General features: G+C 40.7%; 1 protein-coding gene across 1 annotated transcript in view; it reads left to right on the top strand.

Annotated features, from left to right (window-relative positions):
• The window catches only part of LOC147024701 (uncharacterized), a 66,632-nt gene that overhangs the window by 34,374 nt on the left and 11,974 nt on the right, over positions 1-20,284 (top strand). The window contains exon 4 of the mRNA XM_085884849.1: positions 9,555-9,683. Coding sequence (XP_085740975.1) covers positions 9,555-9,683 — 129 coding nt within the window. The remainder of the gene's footprint in view (positions 1-9,554; positions 9,684-20,284) is intronic.

The following is a 20,284-nucleotide window of genomic DNA, read 5'->3' as shown; positions in this document are numbered from 1 at the left end:
GGTCGCAGCCCGAATGAATCACATTTATTCCCTCTAAACAACGGGTTTGGGGCTTACTACACATGTACTTACAGAATACCTCACCTACGCGACCTGAATGGTGGTTTGCGAATTTCCTCAACCGCAACAATATGTTGATGTTTCTTTTTAATAAATGACTCAAATGTACAGGAGTAATTGAGAATTTCTTCTACAACCCCAAATGCCTTTCAAGAAGCTAAATACCCTAAGATCCTTAAGACCCTTTAAGACGCTGAAGACCATGATGACCCCAAGACTGTTTTATACCCCAAAGACACTTATGACTGACTCTCAAGACCCTTAAAGACAATTTCGACACTTTATAACCAAAACACTCTTTCGACCTATAGACTCTGAAGACCCTTTACATTCCTCTTTTTCCCCACCGAGGGAACAAACTCCCACACTCTCTTCAATCTCACTCTTCCCTCCAGATCTTCAAAACAGCTGTTCACCACCATGTCTTATTTCCCCCATCGAAAATCATGATCTTTTCTACTCCTGTTAATCCACCCAAGACCCACCTCCTTCAAATTCCCTGCTTTCCTTCCTGAAAGTCCCTGTGGTGTCATTCTTGTTTACCCCGTGTACTCCCCCCGCCAATCCCTCTCCCCAGTTCTCCTGTTTCTCTTTCCCACTGTTTTGTGCTTCCCACTCACACCCCTCTTGTCTCCTGCTCCCTTTGTCATACATTGTGTGTGCAAGCTCTTATATGAGCCTTGACATTGTGTGTATATATATATATATATATATATATATATATATATATATATATATATGTTAGAAAATCCTAAGACCCTTTAGACATCAGACCCTTCAGACAACAAACACCCCCAATAGTCTTGAAGACCCCTTAACGTTCCGAAGACAATTTGACCTTTTAAAACCCAAATACCCTTTTAGATTCCTCAGACCCTTATTCTTCCAATGACCCTTTTGACCTTTAAGACCCCCAAGACCCTTTAGGACTCCAAGATACTGTTGATCCTAGAGACCCCATTAGAACCCTTAGACCTCGAAGACATTCTGTCTGAGAACCTTCTGCCATAACACTTGAGGGTCATCAGCTGTAATCAAAAGGCCACCCATTATTAAACTGCATCAGCACCAAGCTAAATGGGTGCAAAATGGAACTGATTTTTTTAATTTTCTGTCTTGTTTCAGCTTCTGCTCATCTTGCTTGGTAGCATAACAAAAAGTCGCATGGGAAATAGAAAATGTCCCACGTGGCAAAGGGGAAAGTACCATTAGCACAGAAAAGCCCCATGTGGCAAAGAGCAAATGGTGTCCATGACAACAATTTCACCCAAATATAATCAATTAGGATTTGTTGTGATTTTGTTATTGCCAAACGTCAGGAATTTTTCAATATATCAAATTGAAACTTGCACACATTATTTGTATGTATGTGTAGTCTATGTGGATAAAATCTGATCAAAGTTAGTCAGAGGTAAAGCTCAATGCCATGCAAAACATGTAAAACACCTATTAGGTGGAAATTAGAAAATGTATCAACCAAATTTGTTGTGCACAACATTCAATCATGTAAGACACTTGATAGGTCAAAATTTCGAAATTACCAAATTGCTGTTTCCATGGAAACTATTGTTTATTTGGATTTTTTAGGTAGTCCATCCATCTGTCCGTCCGTCAAAAGTGGGTTATATATCGATAGTATATTCCACACACATCTCCAACCTGTGAATGGAGGGGATAGCCAATCAGCTCTCACCTCATCAACTAAACCCAGGTGACTAGGATTATATATACAATTGACCCCTTTCAAACTCCTCTCGCCAAAGAATGTGCGTAAAGCAACGCAAGAAGACCGACACAAGGTAAGCACTATACTGTTTCGAACCCTTCCCAGATTTCCCCAACAACTATAAAGACGTTTAAACAAAGTACACAAATGAGAATCCCAATGCTACACACCCCCTCAGCTACCGGATCGGTTTCATTGTGAAAGGCCCTGTCACACCTTGACAATTTAGCCAGCATATGACGACGTATGAAAAATTTGTCAAAAACGCTGGCACACGTCGAATACATTATGGGTAAGTTGTATACGTTAAGAGCATGCTGAAGCGCGCTGGCATACGTCGTAGTACGCCGAGCTCGTCGACAAATTTTAAGCATGCTCAAAATTTGTCGACGTTTGCCAGCGTATGACTCACACGTTCCGCATACGCTGGCCATAAGTTGTAGGCACGTTATGCGATCGTTGCCACACGTCGACATGCATCACTTGTAAGTTACACATCCGCGCTGGTGGCGCATAGGAAAAAAAAAGTTGAGCAAAGCAAGCCTCGGTTCGGGTAAACAGGATTCCCAGGCAGGAGGTCAGACCCCCCCCCCCTGCCAGGGCACAGGATGACAACTAGTTAGGGGGAAGGGTTAGTGATAGTTAGATCGGCTTCATAGGGCAGGGGTAAATCCTCATGGAGCCCGTGGAATGGATTAGTTAGAGGGATTGTAGTTGAGATTTAGGAGGGGAAATGATTTTTGAGGATTTGAGAAGAGTGACAGACTGTGAGTGTGTTGAGGGGACGTAGCTTAGCTACGTAGCTTAAATGGAACGTGCTGTAGTTTAAGGGACGACGTGGGAGCACGAGGTAGTTAGGGTATGTAGTGAGCAGGATGGCAGAATTCAGCGATGACGAGTGTTGAAGAATTGTGAGGTGGAAACAGGTTGAGTGAGTGAGACCAGCGGGTCTGTGTGTATGGAGTGATTGTGGAATGCATAGTGCGATGAGTGATTGGGGGGAGGAGTGATTCCCACCCAAGGGACCCCGGGGTCAGAATAATGTGAGTTAGGGGGTTAGTCAAATTGACAAAATGGAGGTCGTTTTGCTGTTGGTGGGAAAGTAGGCTCGATACCCGCTTGGAGGGGTGCAGGAGCCCTGTTGACGGGCTGGGAGCGTGGCTGCGAAAGGTGAGTATCGCTGAGTGGGTACCCCGGGCACCGGGCTAGTTGGCCACGGGCCCATGGGGGGCTGGGATAGGGCAGTGGGCATGGGTGACCCACTGATGCGGGGCGCCATAGGCCGCGTGGGCAGTGCGTGGGCACGGGTGACCCTCGGAAAGGGGCCCAGGGCGCCAGCCTGCCACGTGAGCATTGAGGGGGAGTTGCCAGGGAGGGCACTCCCCAGTTTAGGGAGCTGGTAGGCTCGGAGGCAGTGTAGTGCCCGGGGGTGCCATTGTTGGAGAATCGGCAGAGGGTAGTTCCTGCCAAGGGAGCCACGTGTCCCAGCCACGAAGCCGTGTGAGGGCACGGGAAGAAAATTGGAGGGCATGGCCCGGAATTTGCGAGGACACCAACACAGGCGACACCAACACAGTCACTTGATGTCATCCTTCGGGTGTTGAGTGACATTCGAATGAGTTGGTGGTCATCCCGGTCAGTGGAAAGTCGTTTTCGCCCTCTGCCAGTCTGTAGCTTTGTTTTCCCCAATGTCTGCTGCTTGACCTTGTTCTTATGAACCGCCATCTTTGAAATTTTAAGGATGGAAGCAATGTGACGCTCAATGTATCCCTCTGCCAGTAAAGCCAGAATTGAACCCTTCCTTTCCTCACTCAAAACTTTTCTTTTCAACTCTTTTGGCATGGTCAATAGTTATTTATTTGATTCCAATTACTTTTGAGGTACTACAAGCACTGTTTTTGCCATCCAGCTGGTCCTATTGCAAGAGGATTGTGATGACCACAGCAGTGGTTTTTATACTTTTCCTTGTTAAATAAGATTCGGTTCAGGTGATCACCTAATCAGTACCTCACTAAGTAGAATGAGGTGTGCCTGTGTTGGAATTCAACAGACACTGGAATGGAGTTGCTGCCATACATGTGGAGATGCTGATTTAAATTTTTTTTGGAGTGGTCTCTTATTTTTTTTCCAGAGCTGTATATGTATATATATATATATATATATATATATATATATATATATATATATATATATATATATATATATATATATATATATATATATATATATATTTATATATATATATATATATATATATATATATATATATATATATATATATATATATATATATATATATATATATAAAATGTCGTGTACCTGTCCACACCAAACAATCTGTTTCGACAGGTACACGACAGATATATATATATATATATATATATATATATATATATATATATATATATATATATATATATATATATATATATATATATATATATATATATATCTGGAACCCTGAGACAGGTACCCTGCTATTGTTCGCAAAAATAGCCGCCACAGTGGCCAATTAAACATTTCAAAATGATACTAAAGCCAATGAAATGTTCAGAGGCATACCCCTAGTATATATACACAATCTATACGATAAAAAGCCATTTATGTCTGTCTGTCTGTCTGTGCAAAAAGTTGCATGAAGTAAATATGTCTCCAAAATACGTCCTGTTTGATCGTCAATTGCACCGTGACTATGTCGATTAATGAGATACGATTGTAACATGCCTTTTAAACCTTGAGGCCCTTTCAACTGTTTAGACCTCTTTGTATCCTTTCAAGTTTGGACCTTTTAGTTAGAACCTTTAGACCCCTTTAAGAATTGATATCCTTTACACCAATTTGACCCCTGTAGACCTTTTGAGACCTTGAGACCCAAAAGACCCTTTAAAACATTTAACCCTTGAGACCCCTTCGACACTTTCGACCACTTTAGACCCCTGACACCCCACAGGGCATAGACCATTACACCCCTTAAGATCCCTTTGACCCTTGAAATTCCTGAGACTCGTTTACAACCAAACTACTGTTGGAACATACCCTTTGGTGCCTTATTGACTTATCTGGACCCTTTGGACTCCTTTAACCTCTTAAACCCTGAAGACCTTTATACCCTTTGGACACCTTTAAGCACACACCACACCGACATCAAAATAGTCTTCTTGCAAAATACAGACAATACTTTTTTCAGCAAGTAATGCTGAAAAAATTTAAAATTACATTCGCCTCATGCTTTGGGGTCATATGGTTCGAAAGGGTTGACATTGTCTTGGGGTTCTAAATGGTCTTAAAGGTATTAGCGTTCTAAAGGGTCTACAAACTCTAACTACCCAGAGGGTGGGAACTCTGATAGTGTCTCTTAATTATGTACTGTTTGAATGTCAGTTGCACCTTGAATTCAAGTTCATCTATTCATTCCGTACTATTGGAATATGCATTGCCTTCAGAAAGTATTCACACCCCTCGACTTTTGTCACATTTTGTTGTGTTACAGCCTGAATTTAAAATGGATTGCATTTAAATATTTTGTCACTGATCTACACAAAATACCCCATTATGACAGATAAAACATGTTTTAAATTTTTTTTATAAATTAATTATAAATGAAAAGTTGAAATGTCTTGCATCAATAAGTATTCAACTCGTTTGCTATGACACTCCAAATTGAGCTCAGGTGCATCCATTTTCCTTTGATCATCCTTGAGATGTCTCTTCAACTTGATGGGAGTCCACCTCTGGCCAATTCAATTGATTGGACATGATTACCTCCGCCACCAAAGGTAGAAGGAGATGATGTTTTCACCCGTCTGGTTGTTTGTCTGTGTGCAGGATGTCTCAAAAAGTTGTGCATGGATTCGGGTGAAATTTGGTGGGCAGGTTGAGTGTGTGACAAGGACAAACTGATGAGATTTTGGAGAAGATCCAGATGTTGATCCAGCTACTTATAATTACCTCTGTCAACGACGGTGGAAGGAGGTTATGTTTTCACTCCTGTCTGTCTGTTTGTTACTTGCAAAATTTAAGATTTTTCAAGTATATTGGTCAATGGATTTTGTTATTCTGTCTGTCTGTCTGTCTATCTGTTTGTTTGTCTATCCGTTTGTCAGTCGCCTTCAGGTCACAATTTTAAACCGATATTCACCACATGATAGAGTTTGTCATAAGCAAGAAGACTATTGTTTTTGAAGTCAAGTCAACATCGGCCAATAGCACTGAACAACAAATTTCAAAATTTTTTTTTTACTGGAGATGTGTAAAGTGATTAAGACTAATTTGGGTACGCTGATTTCAAAAATCATAACCGTTTTGCTGTATCACGTCAGGATTTTCAGGAACAGAAATATTCCCATTGCCTAGAAGTCAGGATTTCAATGAAATTTACATATGTCTTTAACATGTCTATTTCATACAATTGTTGTTAACTTGTGTTATATTTCTTTCTTTCAGATAAAGATGAGTAGGCGTTCCTGTACCAATCATCCTGACAACTTCTGTTATGTTTGTGGTTGGTATACCAAAAAAGATCAACAGCGAAGTATATCTACAGCAGTGAAAATGAAGGCCGCCTACTTTCACTACTTCGGGTGTAAGGTGGGGGACCAAGAACAGAGCTGGGCACCACACATCTGCTGCACAAGCTGTCACACAACCTTGACTCAGTGGTTGGTGGGCAAGCGCGCGAGCATGCCATTTGCGGTGCCCATGATATGGCGTGAGCCGCAGAATCATCATGATGATTGTTATTTCTGCTGCACAAGCATCGCCGGCTTGAACAAGAAGAATAAAGGTCACATCAAGTACGCTGACTGCGTCTCTGCTCGTAAACCTGTGCCTCATGATGACGAGAACCCCGTTCCAACACCTCCAGCTGATCAGAACATAGCTGTAAGCAGTGGTGAAGAGGATGGTGATGATGAACCTTTTGAACCCGACACTCAAGAATCACACCTTCTGAACTAGGGAGACTTAAATGATCTTGTAAGAGATCTCTCGCTGTCAAAGGCGAAGGCAGAGCTGCTTGGATCAAGGCTGCAGCAGTGGAATCTACTTGAACCTAACACCAAGATATCCTTGTTCAGAGCACGTCACAGAGACATGGCTGAGTTCTTTGAGATGGAAGACACGATGACATTCTGCAGTGACATCAACGGTCTGTTGAAAGAACTTGGGTGTGATCACGATCCTGCAGACTGGCGCCTCTTCATCGACTCGGGGAAGAACAGCTTGAAGGCTGTTTTGCTCCACAATGGCAACGAGATACCATCAGTCCCACTGGCTCACGCGTTCGGCATGACAGAGACCTATGAGACTATGCGGCAGCTGCTTGATTCCATCAAGTACAATGACTTCAACTGGCACATCTGCGGAGACTTGAAAGTGGTGGCGCTGTTGTTAGGGCTGCAGTCAGGCTACACGAAATACATGTGCTTCCTTTGTCTCTGGGATAGCAGAGACGACAAGAATCACTGGACGAAGAAAGATTGGGAAGAGCGAAAAGAGCATGTACCTGGTCGACACAACGTGAAGCATGTCGCCCTTGTCGACCCAGCCAAGGTTTTCCTTCCACCACTCCACATAAAGCTCGGCTTGATGAAAAGTTTTGTACGGGCAATGGATCTGAATGGGCGTGGGTTTTTATACCTCAAGGAAAAGTTTGGCAACACCTTGTCGGAGGCCAAGATCAAGGCTGGTGTCTTTGTTGGACCGCAAATCCGACAGATTATGAAGGACGAAACTTTTCCGACAACTCTAAACCCCAAAGAGCTGGCAGCGTGGAGGAGCTTCAAAGCTGTGACGGACAACTTCTTGGGGAACGAGCGCGCGGACAACTATGAAGAAATAGTGCAGCAGCTGCTGGAGTCCTTCAGGAAACTTGGCTCCAGGATGTCCCTGAAAATCCATTTCCTACACCAGCACCTGAACTTCTTCCCTGACAACTTGAGAGCAGTCTCGGACGAGCACGGCGAGCGATTCCACCAAGAGATTTCACTCATGGAGACGCGTTACCAAGGGCGGCACAACCCGAACATGATGGGCGATTTCTGCTGGTTCCTGCATCGTGAAGCTGACACAGAGCAGCACAAACGCAAAGCCAAATGCCTAAAGCATTTTTAATTACATTCTAGTGGAGTTTTTCTGTAATTTCTATAATTTTGAAGCATTCATGATGAAATAAATGAATAAATGAATTTTTGTAAATTTCATTGAAATCCTGACTTCTAGGCAATGGGAATATTTTTGTTACTGAAAATCCTGACGTGATACAGCAAAACGGTTATGATTTTTGAAATCAGCGTACCCAAATTAGTCTAAATCACTTTACACATCTCCAGTAAAAATTTTTTGTTGTTCAGTGTAGTCAACAAATTTATCAAATTTCTAAAATCCTCAATTTTCATCCAATTGAATACAAATTTGAACAGGATTTTCATATCAGCTTACTGAATTCAACCAGCAAATATTTTTGAGGTCAACGTTGGCCAAAGGTCAACAACTTCGTTGAGATATCTAAAATCCTCGATTTTCATCCAATTGAATACAAATTTGAACAGGATTTTCATATCAGCTTCTTGAATTCAACCAGCAAATATTTTTTTGAGGTCAACATTTGCCAAAGGTCAACAACTTCGTTGAGATATCTAAAATCCTCAATTTTCATCTGATTGACTTGATATTTGAAGAGGATTTATATTTAAGGTCACAGAATTCAACCAGCCATTATTTTTGAGGTTTTCATAGACCAAAAGGTCAACATAGGCCTAAGGTCAACAACTAAGTTAGTATTTCTAAAATCCGCAATTTTAATCCCATTGTCTTGAAATTTGAAGAATATTTGCATATCAGGTCACTGAATTCAACCAATTATTTTTAGGTCAACATCGACCAAAAGGTCAACCTAGGCCAAGTTTTCTAAAATCGTCAATTTTCATCCGATTGACTTGAAATTTGAAGAGGAGTTCCATATTGGTCATGGAATTCAACCACCAATTATTGCTGAGGTCAAATTTGTTTTATGGATTTTGCAAGTATCATGCTATGCTCAACGTCTTTTCTTGTTTGTCTGTTTGTTTGTTTTTTGTTTGTCTGATTGTGTGCAGGATATCTCAAAAGTTGTGGACAGATTTGGATGAAATTTGGTGGACAGGTTGGGTGTGTGACAAGGACGAACTGATTCGATTTTAGTGAAGATCAGGATCTAGCCATTATAATTTTTTTAGTGATTCTTCACTATTAAGAGATGGGACTAAAACGATATGTGGCATGATGTTTCAAAAAGTTATTGGGCCCAATATGTTCGACTGGATCAGGCATTGAGTGGCGGAGGTATGCCATTCTCGTTCTTTTTTGTGTCACAGCAGGTCTTCAATATATAGCAGGCATTGCCCGGTCCTGTCCTACTCCTGTTGGTATTTTGAAGACATTTGAATGATTAGAAAGAAAATCTGAAAAAAACTTAAAAAAAAAATTTACCAAATTGTTTTTTGCCTGAAACACTCCCCAGCACTCACTGATTACCCTCTGAGAGTTTGACGAAGATCCGTTTGACCATCTCTGAGAAAAATGGTGACACAGACAAACGGCTCTCTTATAGTATAGATGATGAGTGTGCACAGCACAGGCATGACAGAAAAAGTGTCTTTACCACCATTATGAGTACCTTATACAACAAATGCTGTTTAAAGTACTCCTGAAATATGACACAATGTGAACGACCTATATATTCACTGTTGTTGAATTTTAAATGACCTGGTATATTTATATCCCTGCACAGAACCTAAAGACCCAAAAGGAGATAACATTGATGATGCACAAGGACAAGGTTGGTTAACTACAACACCTATGATATATTTTGGTCATTCAAGCAAAGTGGAAAACATCAATCCGACTGTACCAACCCAAGGTGGGTGTACCCTTGTTTGAGTAAACAATCTCATGATCGAATTGGTAAGCTTTCAGCATGCTGTACTTCTCTCATCAATAACGTCAGTTAAAACTCGTGAATAACCTGTTATTCCCCCAGAATTACTGATGGGATGACTTGTATATTACCGCTGCCAGTGTGGGTCCATCACTACAATACACACTACATAGAAAGAATTGTAGTGCTACCACCACCTTTAACCCCAGACCTATTTTTTCCCCCGAAAACGTTCCAAAACACCACCCCCAACTCCAACCTAAGCCTGGGTTTTATTCCCAACCCAGCTATAAACTGTCAGCCAGGTGTTTCACAGGCTGGATGATTCATCAATGTGTGTGCCGTTCCTCAAATGGACGTTAAACGGGAATCCCATCTGCCAGCATTTGTTGGTTGACACTAAAGATCCCATGGTGTCGTTTGTGAAGAGTAGGATAGCTATAGCTGTCACCATGGCCAAATTCCAAATGCCTGCCATAACAAGTCAAACATCAGGCCTGGCCAGCAAGTTCGTGAAGACTTGGGCCAAACTTCCCCCGTCCAACCACACCAGAAAGGTGGGTTAATGGTGGCCATTAAAGAAGAAAAGAGGGGTCTAAAGTATCTTGGTGGTCTTAACAGTCGAAAGCACTGTTCTTCATTGCACGGCCCGCGAGACACTGGTGGCCCCTGGTGGCTCAAAGTAGGGCCCCTGATGTGCGGCCGATAATACACAAATGTGAAAACGCCCAATCATAATCCACCATAAATGCAATCAAATTGACACAATGGTTTCAAACGAGTGTGACAACGCGAAGCATAAAAGCAACATAACTCCATCAGTAGATGGCAGTTTACAAACAATTATGCTTGCAGCCCAAGTAACCACAATGAAGAAGAGTACATGGGGTCAGGGTCTAACATCAGCCATTACAGGTAGTCCTGCAGGCAGTATGGCGGCTCTCACACTGATGCATTATTGGCAAAAGTGGCCTTCCTCCAAAAAAGTAGTGAAGATTACTGGTCTAAAGGGTCTAAGAGGTCTAAAAGGTCTTCGAGGCCTTGGAGGGTCTTCGGAGTTTAAGGTGTCGTAAGGGTCTAAAGCAGGGGTTCCCAAATCCAGGGTCGTGACCCAAACTTGAACCCCCCCCCTCAAAATCTCAGTTTTTGAGGGGGTTTTCATGTCAAAAGCATTATCTCTGACAATAGGTACTGGTACCAAGTAGGTACCAGTATCATTTGGGTTGCGAGGCAAATGTGATTTCAAATTTGGGGTCATGGACAAAAAGTTTGGGAACCACTGGTCTAAAGGGTCGAAAGCAGTGGTTCCAAAATTTTTTTTGTGCACGACCCAAAATTTAAAATTGCATTCTCCTCACGCTTCGGTGTCATATGTTTCAAAAGGGTTGACATTGTCTTGGGGTTCTAAATGGTCTTAAAGGTATTAGCGTTCTAAAGGGTCTACATTGTCTTAGCATTCTAAAGGGTCTTAAAGGCATAAGGGTTCGAAAGGGTCTTTGGGGTCTAAAGGATCTTCGGGGTTTTAAGAGTGTTAAAGGGGCTTATACGACTTAAGCATCTTAGGAGTCTTGAGCTTTTTATGTGTATTAAAGGTCTTAATGGATCTTAGGAGTCTTGACTGGCCTTATGGGTCTAAAAGGTATATAGGGGTCTGATGAAATTAATACACATACTCTCGATTAGCATGGACAAATGGACAAACATCCAAACAAACCAACACAAAAAAGAGCAATCAGAGATTGCAGACCGTCACCAGAACTTGTTTTGTGTGGTGTTTGTGTCATTTTATGTGGTGCATTTTGCATGGTGTTTGTGTACTGGTGTGTAATGTAATTAATGTCATAATTAGAATTACCACTTTATAACTGCTGGCAATGATGACCGGGTACTAAGACATCCCGCTTTGATGCAACCCCGATTTGATTGGACACCTGGGAGTGACCCATGACGTTTTTTAAAAATTTATTCTTCCATTGAATTTACAATGGGATTAAAATATATTCAATTAAAACTGGAAGGGCACCTGGTAGAGCGTATCCCTCCACCACGTAATGCCTGATCCACAAGAACATATCGGACCCAATACATTTTTGAAATATCATGCTATGTATCATTTTTGGCCTTATCTCTCAATGGGGAAGAATCACTTAAAAAATTCTCGTAGTAGGATCCGCATCCGGATCTTCACCAAAATCTAATCAGTTTGTCCTTTTCACACACGCAACCTGCCCACCAAATACCATCCGAATCCGTCTATAACTTTATGAGAAATCCTGCACACAGATAAACAAGCAAACTAACAAACAGACAGAGAGGGATGAAAACATAACCCTCTTCACCTTCGGTGGTGGAGGTAAAAATCAAATGGAAGAGTGGACCAAATCAATACAGTCCTGCGTTGGAGTCGTCAGAAGGAACCTGAACAAGAAAAAAGCAAAGATGACCTCATCAGAAGGAACTTTGATAGGATTTGCATTTCAGCTGCTACTCCTCTACCCTCAAACCCATTGAGGCACAGCCAAGTGAGCCTTATTCAAAAAATAAATAAACAAGCAGTCATAGACTGGTACTTACGAAATCGTCAACTTGACCTCTGACCTTGTCTAATAAAAGCTGTCTCTCGAGAAGGTAGCGACGCAAACCAGAAGTTTCTACGATGATTCTGTACCAAACCATCAAAAATCGAATGTTTTGGATGTTTGACCTCACTGTGACCTTGACCTTTGACCGATTTTGACAAAAATATAATCAGTGCTAGCCACCACGCTCCTGAATCACGTGGTGTAATTTGACATTGGTAGCTTCTTCCGTTCTCGAGTTATCTGTACCAAACCATCAAAAATCGAATATTTGACCTCACTGTGACCTTGGCCTTTGACCGATTTTGACCAAAATCTAATCAGCGCTAGCCATCACCCTCCTGAATCACGTGGTGTAATTTGACATTGGTAGCTTCTTCCGTTCTCGAGTTATCGTGCCTACAAACAAATGAAAAAAACCAATGTCACCCGCAGGGTGACCCGTATCTTCCCAAAAGGTGACCACGTGTGACTTCTTTAAGGTCACACTGAGGTGAACAGAGCTGCTATCCACCAGGCGCGACTCCTTGAGGAATATCTGCCTACGAGAGATTCCAATGAGAATCGTTCGACAGAGTAACCATGAAAAATATGTTTGCCTCATAACGTCACCAAATGATGTCATAATGTCTCAAGCTTGACATATCTAGAAAGCACTCATCGAGGTGTTCAATTTGAGGTACTACACGATATGGTTCCTAAAACTTGAAAATTTGACCTTGGGGTCAAATATGTTTGACCTGAGGCGCTAACCATGAAGGTCAAGGCCAATCGCCACCAAAATCGAATCAGATGAGCACCAGACCATATACTACATTCCCATAAAATTTGGAGACGATTTGATTAAAATTACTCAAAAAATAAGGGTTTCGTCGACTCCCCTGATTTGCGACAATGTGACCTTGACCTTTGATCTTGACCTTCAAAATTTTATGCGCAGAAAGGGACCTCTATAGGCCTCTGATATGCGAATTTACAAAAATTTCCAATGATAACTGCTCTGCAGGATTTTTTATACGTGATTACAGACAAAAAAAACATATGAAGGTCAAGGCCAATCGCCACCAAAAATTAATCAGCTGAGCACCAGACCATTAACTATATTCCCATGAAGTTTGAAGACGATCCGATCAAAATTACTAAAAAAATAAGGGTTTCCTCGACTCCCCTGATTTGCGACAAAGTGACTTTGACCTTGACCTTCAAAATTTTGTGCACTGAAAGGGACCTCTGTAGGCCTCTGATATGCGAAGTTACAAAAATTTCCAATGATAACTGTGCTCTGCAGAATTTTTTATACATGATTACAGACAAAAAAAACAAAAAAACATACAAGCTGACTAACATATCTTGCAAAAACTTCATTTTGGCAAGATAACAAACAAACAAACAGAAACAGAAGTCATCAATATACTTACGAAATCTTTAGATTTCGTAAGTAATAAAGAACCAAGATCAAAATAATTAAACAATTCTGCCTGCCAGACCATGTGCCCAATCAAATTGAAATTTATAATCTGTATTCACCATCACAACTGGATCATAAGTGTGAAGTTTCACATCGATGATTAAGCGGTTCCAGAGAAAACATTATTTAATAGCGAACGCTGTGAGCTTCATACTTAATAGCACATGAGAGAATAGGAAACAACAACAACAACAACAACAACAACAACAACAACAACAACAACAACAACAAGAAAAACACGATTTCGACTCCGTGTCTTTAGCTATGACCTTTTGCTTCCGTTTGTTTTTAAACGCTGTGCGGTGTATAAACACGATTGGGTTTTCTTTCTATTTGTGAATATTGCTTAACGCGTGCTCATGAGACAATCGGAAACAACAACAACACAATACCCTGGCAATTATGAATCCGTGTCGTTGGCTATGACCCTTTTGCTTCCGTTTTTATTTTTTGTTTCTGGTTTTTTTTTGTTTCCGGTTTTTGTCATGGGGAATGATGCATGCTGGGAGATAAAGGCATCGTCGGAGACATGAAAGACCCAAATAATATCAGACATGGTGTATATTTCCTCCACTGATTTTAATAAAGATATCTCCCGCATCATCAAAAAATAATTTTTAATCGTGATTTACATTATTTGATCGCTGATCCCGAATCCAGGCCGAAGTAACCGGAATTGCGTATACAGTTGTGAACAAGTTATTGGTAAAGTCAGAAGCGAATGCAAGAAGAATACTACGTTTGCTTCTAGTATTTATTTTTTTTACATGAGATCCTGTTCTAGGCAGTGTAGTTGTTGTTGTGAAGGTAATGTTGAGGTATAATGTTGAGGTAATTTTTTTTTTTTCAGATGAGATCCTGTTCTAGGTGGTGTCGTTGTTGTTGTGAAGGTAATGTTGAGGTATAATGTTGAGGTAATATTTATTTTTTTGGGTGAGATGCTGTTCTAGGCGGTGTAGTTGTTGTTGTGAAGGTAATGTTGAGGTATAATGTTGAGGTAATATATTTTTTTTCAGATGAGATCCTGTTCTAGGAGGTGTAGTTGTCGTTGTGAAGGTAATGTTGAGGTATAATGTTGAGGTAATATTTATTTTTTTAGATGAGATCCTGTTCTAGATGGTGGAGTTGTCATTGTGAAGGTAATGTTGAGGATTTTTTTTCCAGATGAGATCCTGTTCTAGGCGGTGTAGTTGTTGTTGTGAAGGTAATGTTAAGGTAATATTTATTTTTTCATAGCAAAAAGCCTTTAATTTGATATACTGTATGTAAGAAGAATTCTACGTTCGCTTCTTGGCTTTGCCTATTCCATATTATTTTTCTTCAATACAATATGACTGCCAAATCATGCGATGTACCAATTATTCCTTCACAAACATAAACAAACAAGGCTTGTGGAACATTTGTGTGAATTTTCGCTCGATCTGTCCAGCCATTCTGGAAAAATGATATTTTTATGGGTTTTAGGGTAAATCCAAAATGGCTGCCAAACCATGTGACCTATGACGTCATATGTGTGAACCTTTTGTTCCTCAAGGAATGGCGGTCATACTTGTAAAGTTTTGCCTCAATCTGTTCAGCCACTTCATAGAAGAAGATTTTTGAAGGTTCTTTTTTTTAAAACAATATGGCTGCCAAATCACATGACCAATTATCTTTCTGTGGACATCAACAAATATCTTTCTGTGGACCATTTTATCCTGAGATAACCCTGAAAATTTTTCTTGCTGATCAGGTGTAGCGTTCTACATCTGCAATTATGATGTCATACGAAGGCACTGATGACGTCTTAAAAAATCACACTTATTCACAATCACCCCAATATACGTCATATAATTACAAACTAATTAAAGGGAGTCAGCATGGGTTTACCAAAGGTAGTTCCTGTGTAACAAATATTTTAGAGTTCTTTGAAGCATTGTCTGATTGGGTGGATGAGGGAAAGGCAGTGGACATCGTATATCTAGACTTTAAGAAGGGCATTTGATAAGGTACCACATCGGAGGTTGTTAGATAAAGTGATGGCTTGTCGAATGGCTGGCCAGGTAGCTAATTTGATTGCAAACTGGCTTCGTGGTAGGAAGCTAAGAGTGGCTGGAGTGGGAGGATGTCTTGCTGGGAGGATGTAAGTAGCGGGGTACCTCAGGGATCAGTACTCGGACCATTACTATTCATTATTTACATCAACGATTTGGATAATGGGGGAGTAAGCTTTCCAAATTTACAGATGACACAAAGCTTGGAGGTAAGGTGGATAGCAGAGGGGTTGGTGATCAGATACAGGAAAGTATTGATACTTGTATAGATTGAGCAAAAGATTGGCAGATGGGGTTTAACCTGAGCAAGTGTAAGGTGTTGGGGATGGGAAAGAACAATGAAAATAGAGATTACAGGATACAAGGGGTAATTTTGGAGTGTGTCACACAGGAGAAGGATCTGGGGGTGGTAATAGATATGGGAGGTAAGCAGGCAGCAATGTGCCAGGCAGCTCTAGGTAAAGCAAATAGGGTTTTAGGTTGGATTCGGCGGAGGATCATTTATAAATCAAAAGAGGTGGTGTTAATTTAGTCCAGGCATTATATGACAAATAAGGACTGAACCTCACACAAATTGCAACAGAAAATCTGATAACTGTTCATTACTCAAAAACGTGTCCTCTATAACATATAAATAGTCCTAATGAATCCAAGTGGTGGAAATTTTTTTTTTTTATAAATTAAAATTACTAGTACGTGCCCATACGTGCCCGTACGTGCATGGCCGTACGTGCAAAAAAAATAAAAAAATAAAGAATTGTGAAGTCAATTGTGACATCATAGCACCATGTCCTTTCATTGGTTGGTAAATAATTGGCACTTGGGAACCGCTTGTCCGATTAATATCAAACCTTGAAAAGACACATACTCAGGTCCCTAGCAATCTTCCTGGCAAGTTTCAATTAGATCGGACTAGTGGTTGTCGAGAAATGGCGGTCACACACACACACACACACACACACACACACACACACACACACACACACACACACACACACACACACACACACACACACACACACACACACACACACACAGATTGCTGGAATTATAGATAGATTAAAATTATTTTTAATTATTTTGTAATTATTATTATTCTCATTATTTCTTTTTTTTCCAAAATGTTCCTTAACCGTACTCTAGTACCACTTTTCGCTACTTTATAATGGGATATTTAGCAATGCTCTAACTATATATGTAATACTAAACACATATTTCCATAGGAAGATGGTCTGGTTTTATTATTGAGATGACCCGTGCCTTCAGATAAGACCTCTAAAGGATTTAAATCCATTTATTATGGCCTGGCATATATATATATATATATATATATATATATATATATATATATATATATATATATATATATATATATATATATATATATATATATATATATATATATATACTTTAATAGTGCATCCACTGATGTTCAACACAACTAATAATGTGTAACGGTAAAAAGTCATGTGCTTCTGAAGACATTATTTTTAAGTAACAGCACTATTATACTATATAAGGCAACATAATATTTTAGGTTGTCTGGTTACTCAACCACTGGTTTCATCATTGTCATCATCATCGTCACTACATTCAGTCTGAAATGAATTTGCACACCCTGATCCTTTGCAGTTGCTACATGCAACAGAGCACTCAATGTCGTGCTTCTTGCATGTGCACCATGGCGTTGTCTGCATAGACGAGCTCCAGAACTTCTTGTAACCCAGATCCAGCCATTAAATGCCCTGCCCGATGGACCCCAGGAAATTCATCTCAGTGTGGAAGCCTCCAAGTCTCAGGACAATGTTGCTCAAGTCGCTTCCTTCCGGTTCAGCATCGATGATCAAGAGGGCCTTCCACCATATTGGTTGATCAAACGTAATGATTGGTGTGGCATTGTTGTGGCGGGCATGCTCACTTACAAGCTTCAGTGTTGAGAAGATGCATGTGGTGTCACTGGGATTCATGTCGATCATTGCAAGTAAGACGAAGGATGATTTCCCTGGATGATTCCCATGCTGTACAAACTGCATCATCCCAGACCATGCTGGCCTTGGTGGGGCAAAAATGATGGCTGTCTTCCATATATGATCTAGGTCTGCCGTTGGCTCTTGTGCCTCCATAGTGATAAGCTTCTGGTACGTCACTGCGTCTGTTTAATCATGGTACACATCATGGTACGTTTCCACTAATTTGATTTAATTTTTGATAAGTTTGGCAGCAGTTTCAATAATCCTCTTCTTCCCTGTTTTGGGATCAGCTTTTCTGTGAGCATAAAAGTCCTGGAGGATTGCTTTGGCTGTGCTTCTGAAGGTAACCACATTTGGCTTCCCATCAATCTCGGTGTGGATGATTCTGTCACCAAACTGTTCCTTCAGTTTGAACTTCATTTGCGTGTAGCCATATGCTTGACATTCTGAGCCTTTGAGATTGTTTTCCATCCGGCCAACAAGATCATTGATCATGATTTGTTCATTGTCATTTTCTTCGAGAAAGGTCACAACTTCCAGAAAGGCATTAAATCTTTCTTCGTCTTGTGGCCGACCCAGTTTTGTTTTCTTTACCTCAGTTTCGCTGGTCTGATGAGCTGCTGGCATTTGCTTCATGGAACGGAAATTTACGCTGCACACTTGGTGATGCACTACATCTGCAGCATGCAGGTCATGCACATGCAACACATGAGCTTTCACTATGACTGCTCAGGCATCTCCTCTTTCATTGCAAGATTTCAAGAGCGTATCCTTGAACTCAACTGTCCTCACTGGGAATACAGCCCGTCCAATCAGAACTCTTACTGTTGGTTCCAACATGCGCTGACCTTCCACAGAACAGACAGTCTCTGTCATAATGGAACTCCTCATCAGCTGAGCGTAGTCGCACATGCCTGTCGACTTGTTCTTGTTCTTTCTCCTTTAGTGCTTTTGCTATTTGTTGTTGGCTGGTATGTTTCTTGCGGCAGACTTGATGAACCAGTTCCCCAGGTGATGTATGAATGTCATCATTTCTGGATTTACTTGCTCGGTTGATGGTGTCACTCTCCTTTTCAGTAAGTGTGGATGGTGGCTGTCCGCCCCCCTCTGCAGGGTCCTTACAAATGGCACATATTGGAGGGCCACTCATTGTTCAGGATGTGATGGCACTGCAATAATGTAAAAAAAAAAAAAAAAACATGAGTATTCATTTTTAAAGTACAGTAACTGTGCCAAATAACCACACATGAATTTCACTGATTGCACATTTTGCAACTTTCAACTTGACCGTTTTTACAATGCAAATCTCTTCAATTTGTTGTGAATTTCCTTTTGAACATGCACTCCACTGCACCCAATATCATGTCTCGTGTAAAAACAAAGTTTCTGGTAGATTGTGGATAGTACTGAACCCTTTGTGTGGACATCAGACAGGCAGACGTGCAAAAATCTATTATTTTAACATGGGCGGCAATGGAGAAAAATGCCATCACCGATTTCAGTACTTTTCAATAGTTTCCACCACTTGGATTCCTTAGGAATTCTGATATGTTATACAGGACATATTTATGAGAATAAATCAGTTAAAAGAGTTTCTGTTGCAATTTGTGTGAGGTCATGTCATATAATGCCTGTACTATAACATTGCACAGGAATTTAGTGAGGCCACATCTAGAATATTGTGTGCAGTTTTGGTCACCACAACTCGGGAAGGACAAAGATGCCATCGAGAGGGTTCAGCGTTGGGCTACTAGATTGATTCCGGGCCTAGCTCGACTTAGCTATGAGGAGCGGTTGAAAGAGACAGGGCTTTATACACTAGAAAGGAGGCGGTTACAAGGAGATATGGTAGAGATGTTTTAGATAATCAAAGGTATAGATAAAATAAGTGTAGATGAATTATTCAACAGAGTAGACAGCGGTAGGACCAGGGGCCATAAGCCTGAGAATAATGTAGAGGAGAGTTAAGACTGTAGCACGACAGGGGACTTTTACTCAGAGAATAGTTAATGTATGGAATGGTCTCCCTGTAAAGGTAGTGGCAGCAGAAAGAGTCCATAAGTTTAAATTGGAATTAAATAGGTACCTGGAAGTTATTGAGATGGATGGGGTATAGGGATGTTGACAGGACTTTTAGTTAGTTTGAGCATTGATGGGTTTGTGTGCATGTGTACGGAGTGCTGCTGGTGGGGATCTTGTCAAGGGGTGTTGTGTGGTTCATGTTGTGTGTTTTAACCAAGCCCATGCCCCCTCCCCTGAGGGGAAGAAGAAAAAGAAAAAGGAAAAAATATATAAAAACGACAAAAACTTTCAAAAAAATCATAATAATTAATTAATTTATTTATTAATTTTTTTGCACTTTCTTCCTTGGATCTTGTGTGGATGAATTAGTATGGTGTTTGCGCAGGCATGATGGACTGAATGGCCTCCACCTGTGTTATATTTCCTTGTATTCCTTGTAATCCCCATGAGGAGTACTTGCCATGTGCCAAGTTTGAATTTTTTCCTTGGTGCGGTTTCAAAGATACAGAAG

This window comes from Eptatretus burgeri, chromosome 6, assembly GCF_056783735.1.
Source record: "Eptatretus burgeri isolate ZD-2024b chromosome 6, Ebu_testis_v1, whole genome shotgun sequence".
NCBI classification, from domain to species: Eukaryota; Metazoa; Chordata; class Myxini; order Myxiniformes; family Myxinidae; genus Eptatretus; species Eptatretus burgeri.
The sequence above is the reverse complement of the archived record's forward strand: the minus strand, read 5'-3'. Positions and strand labels throughout refer to the sequence as shown.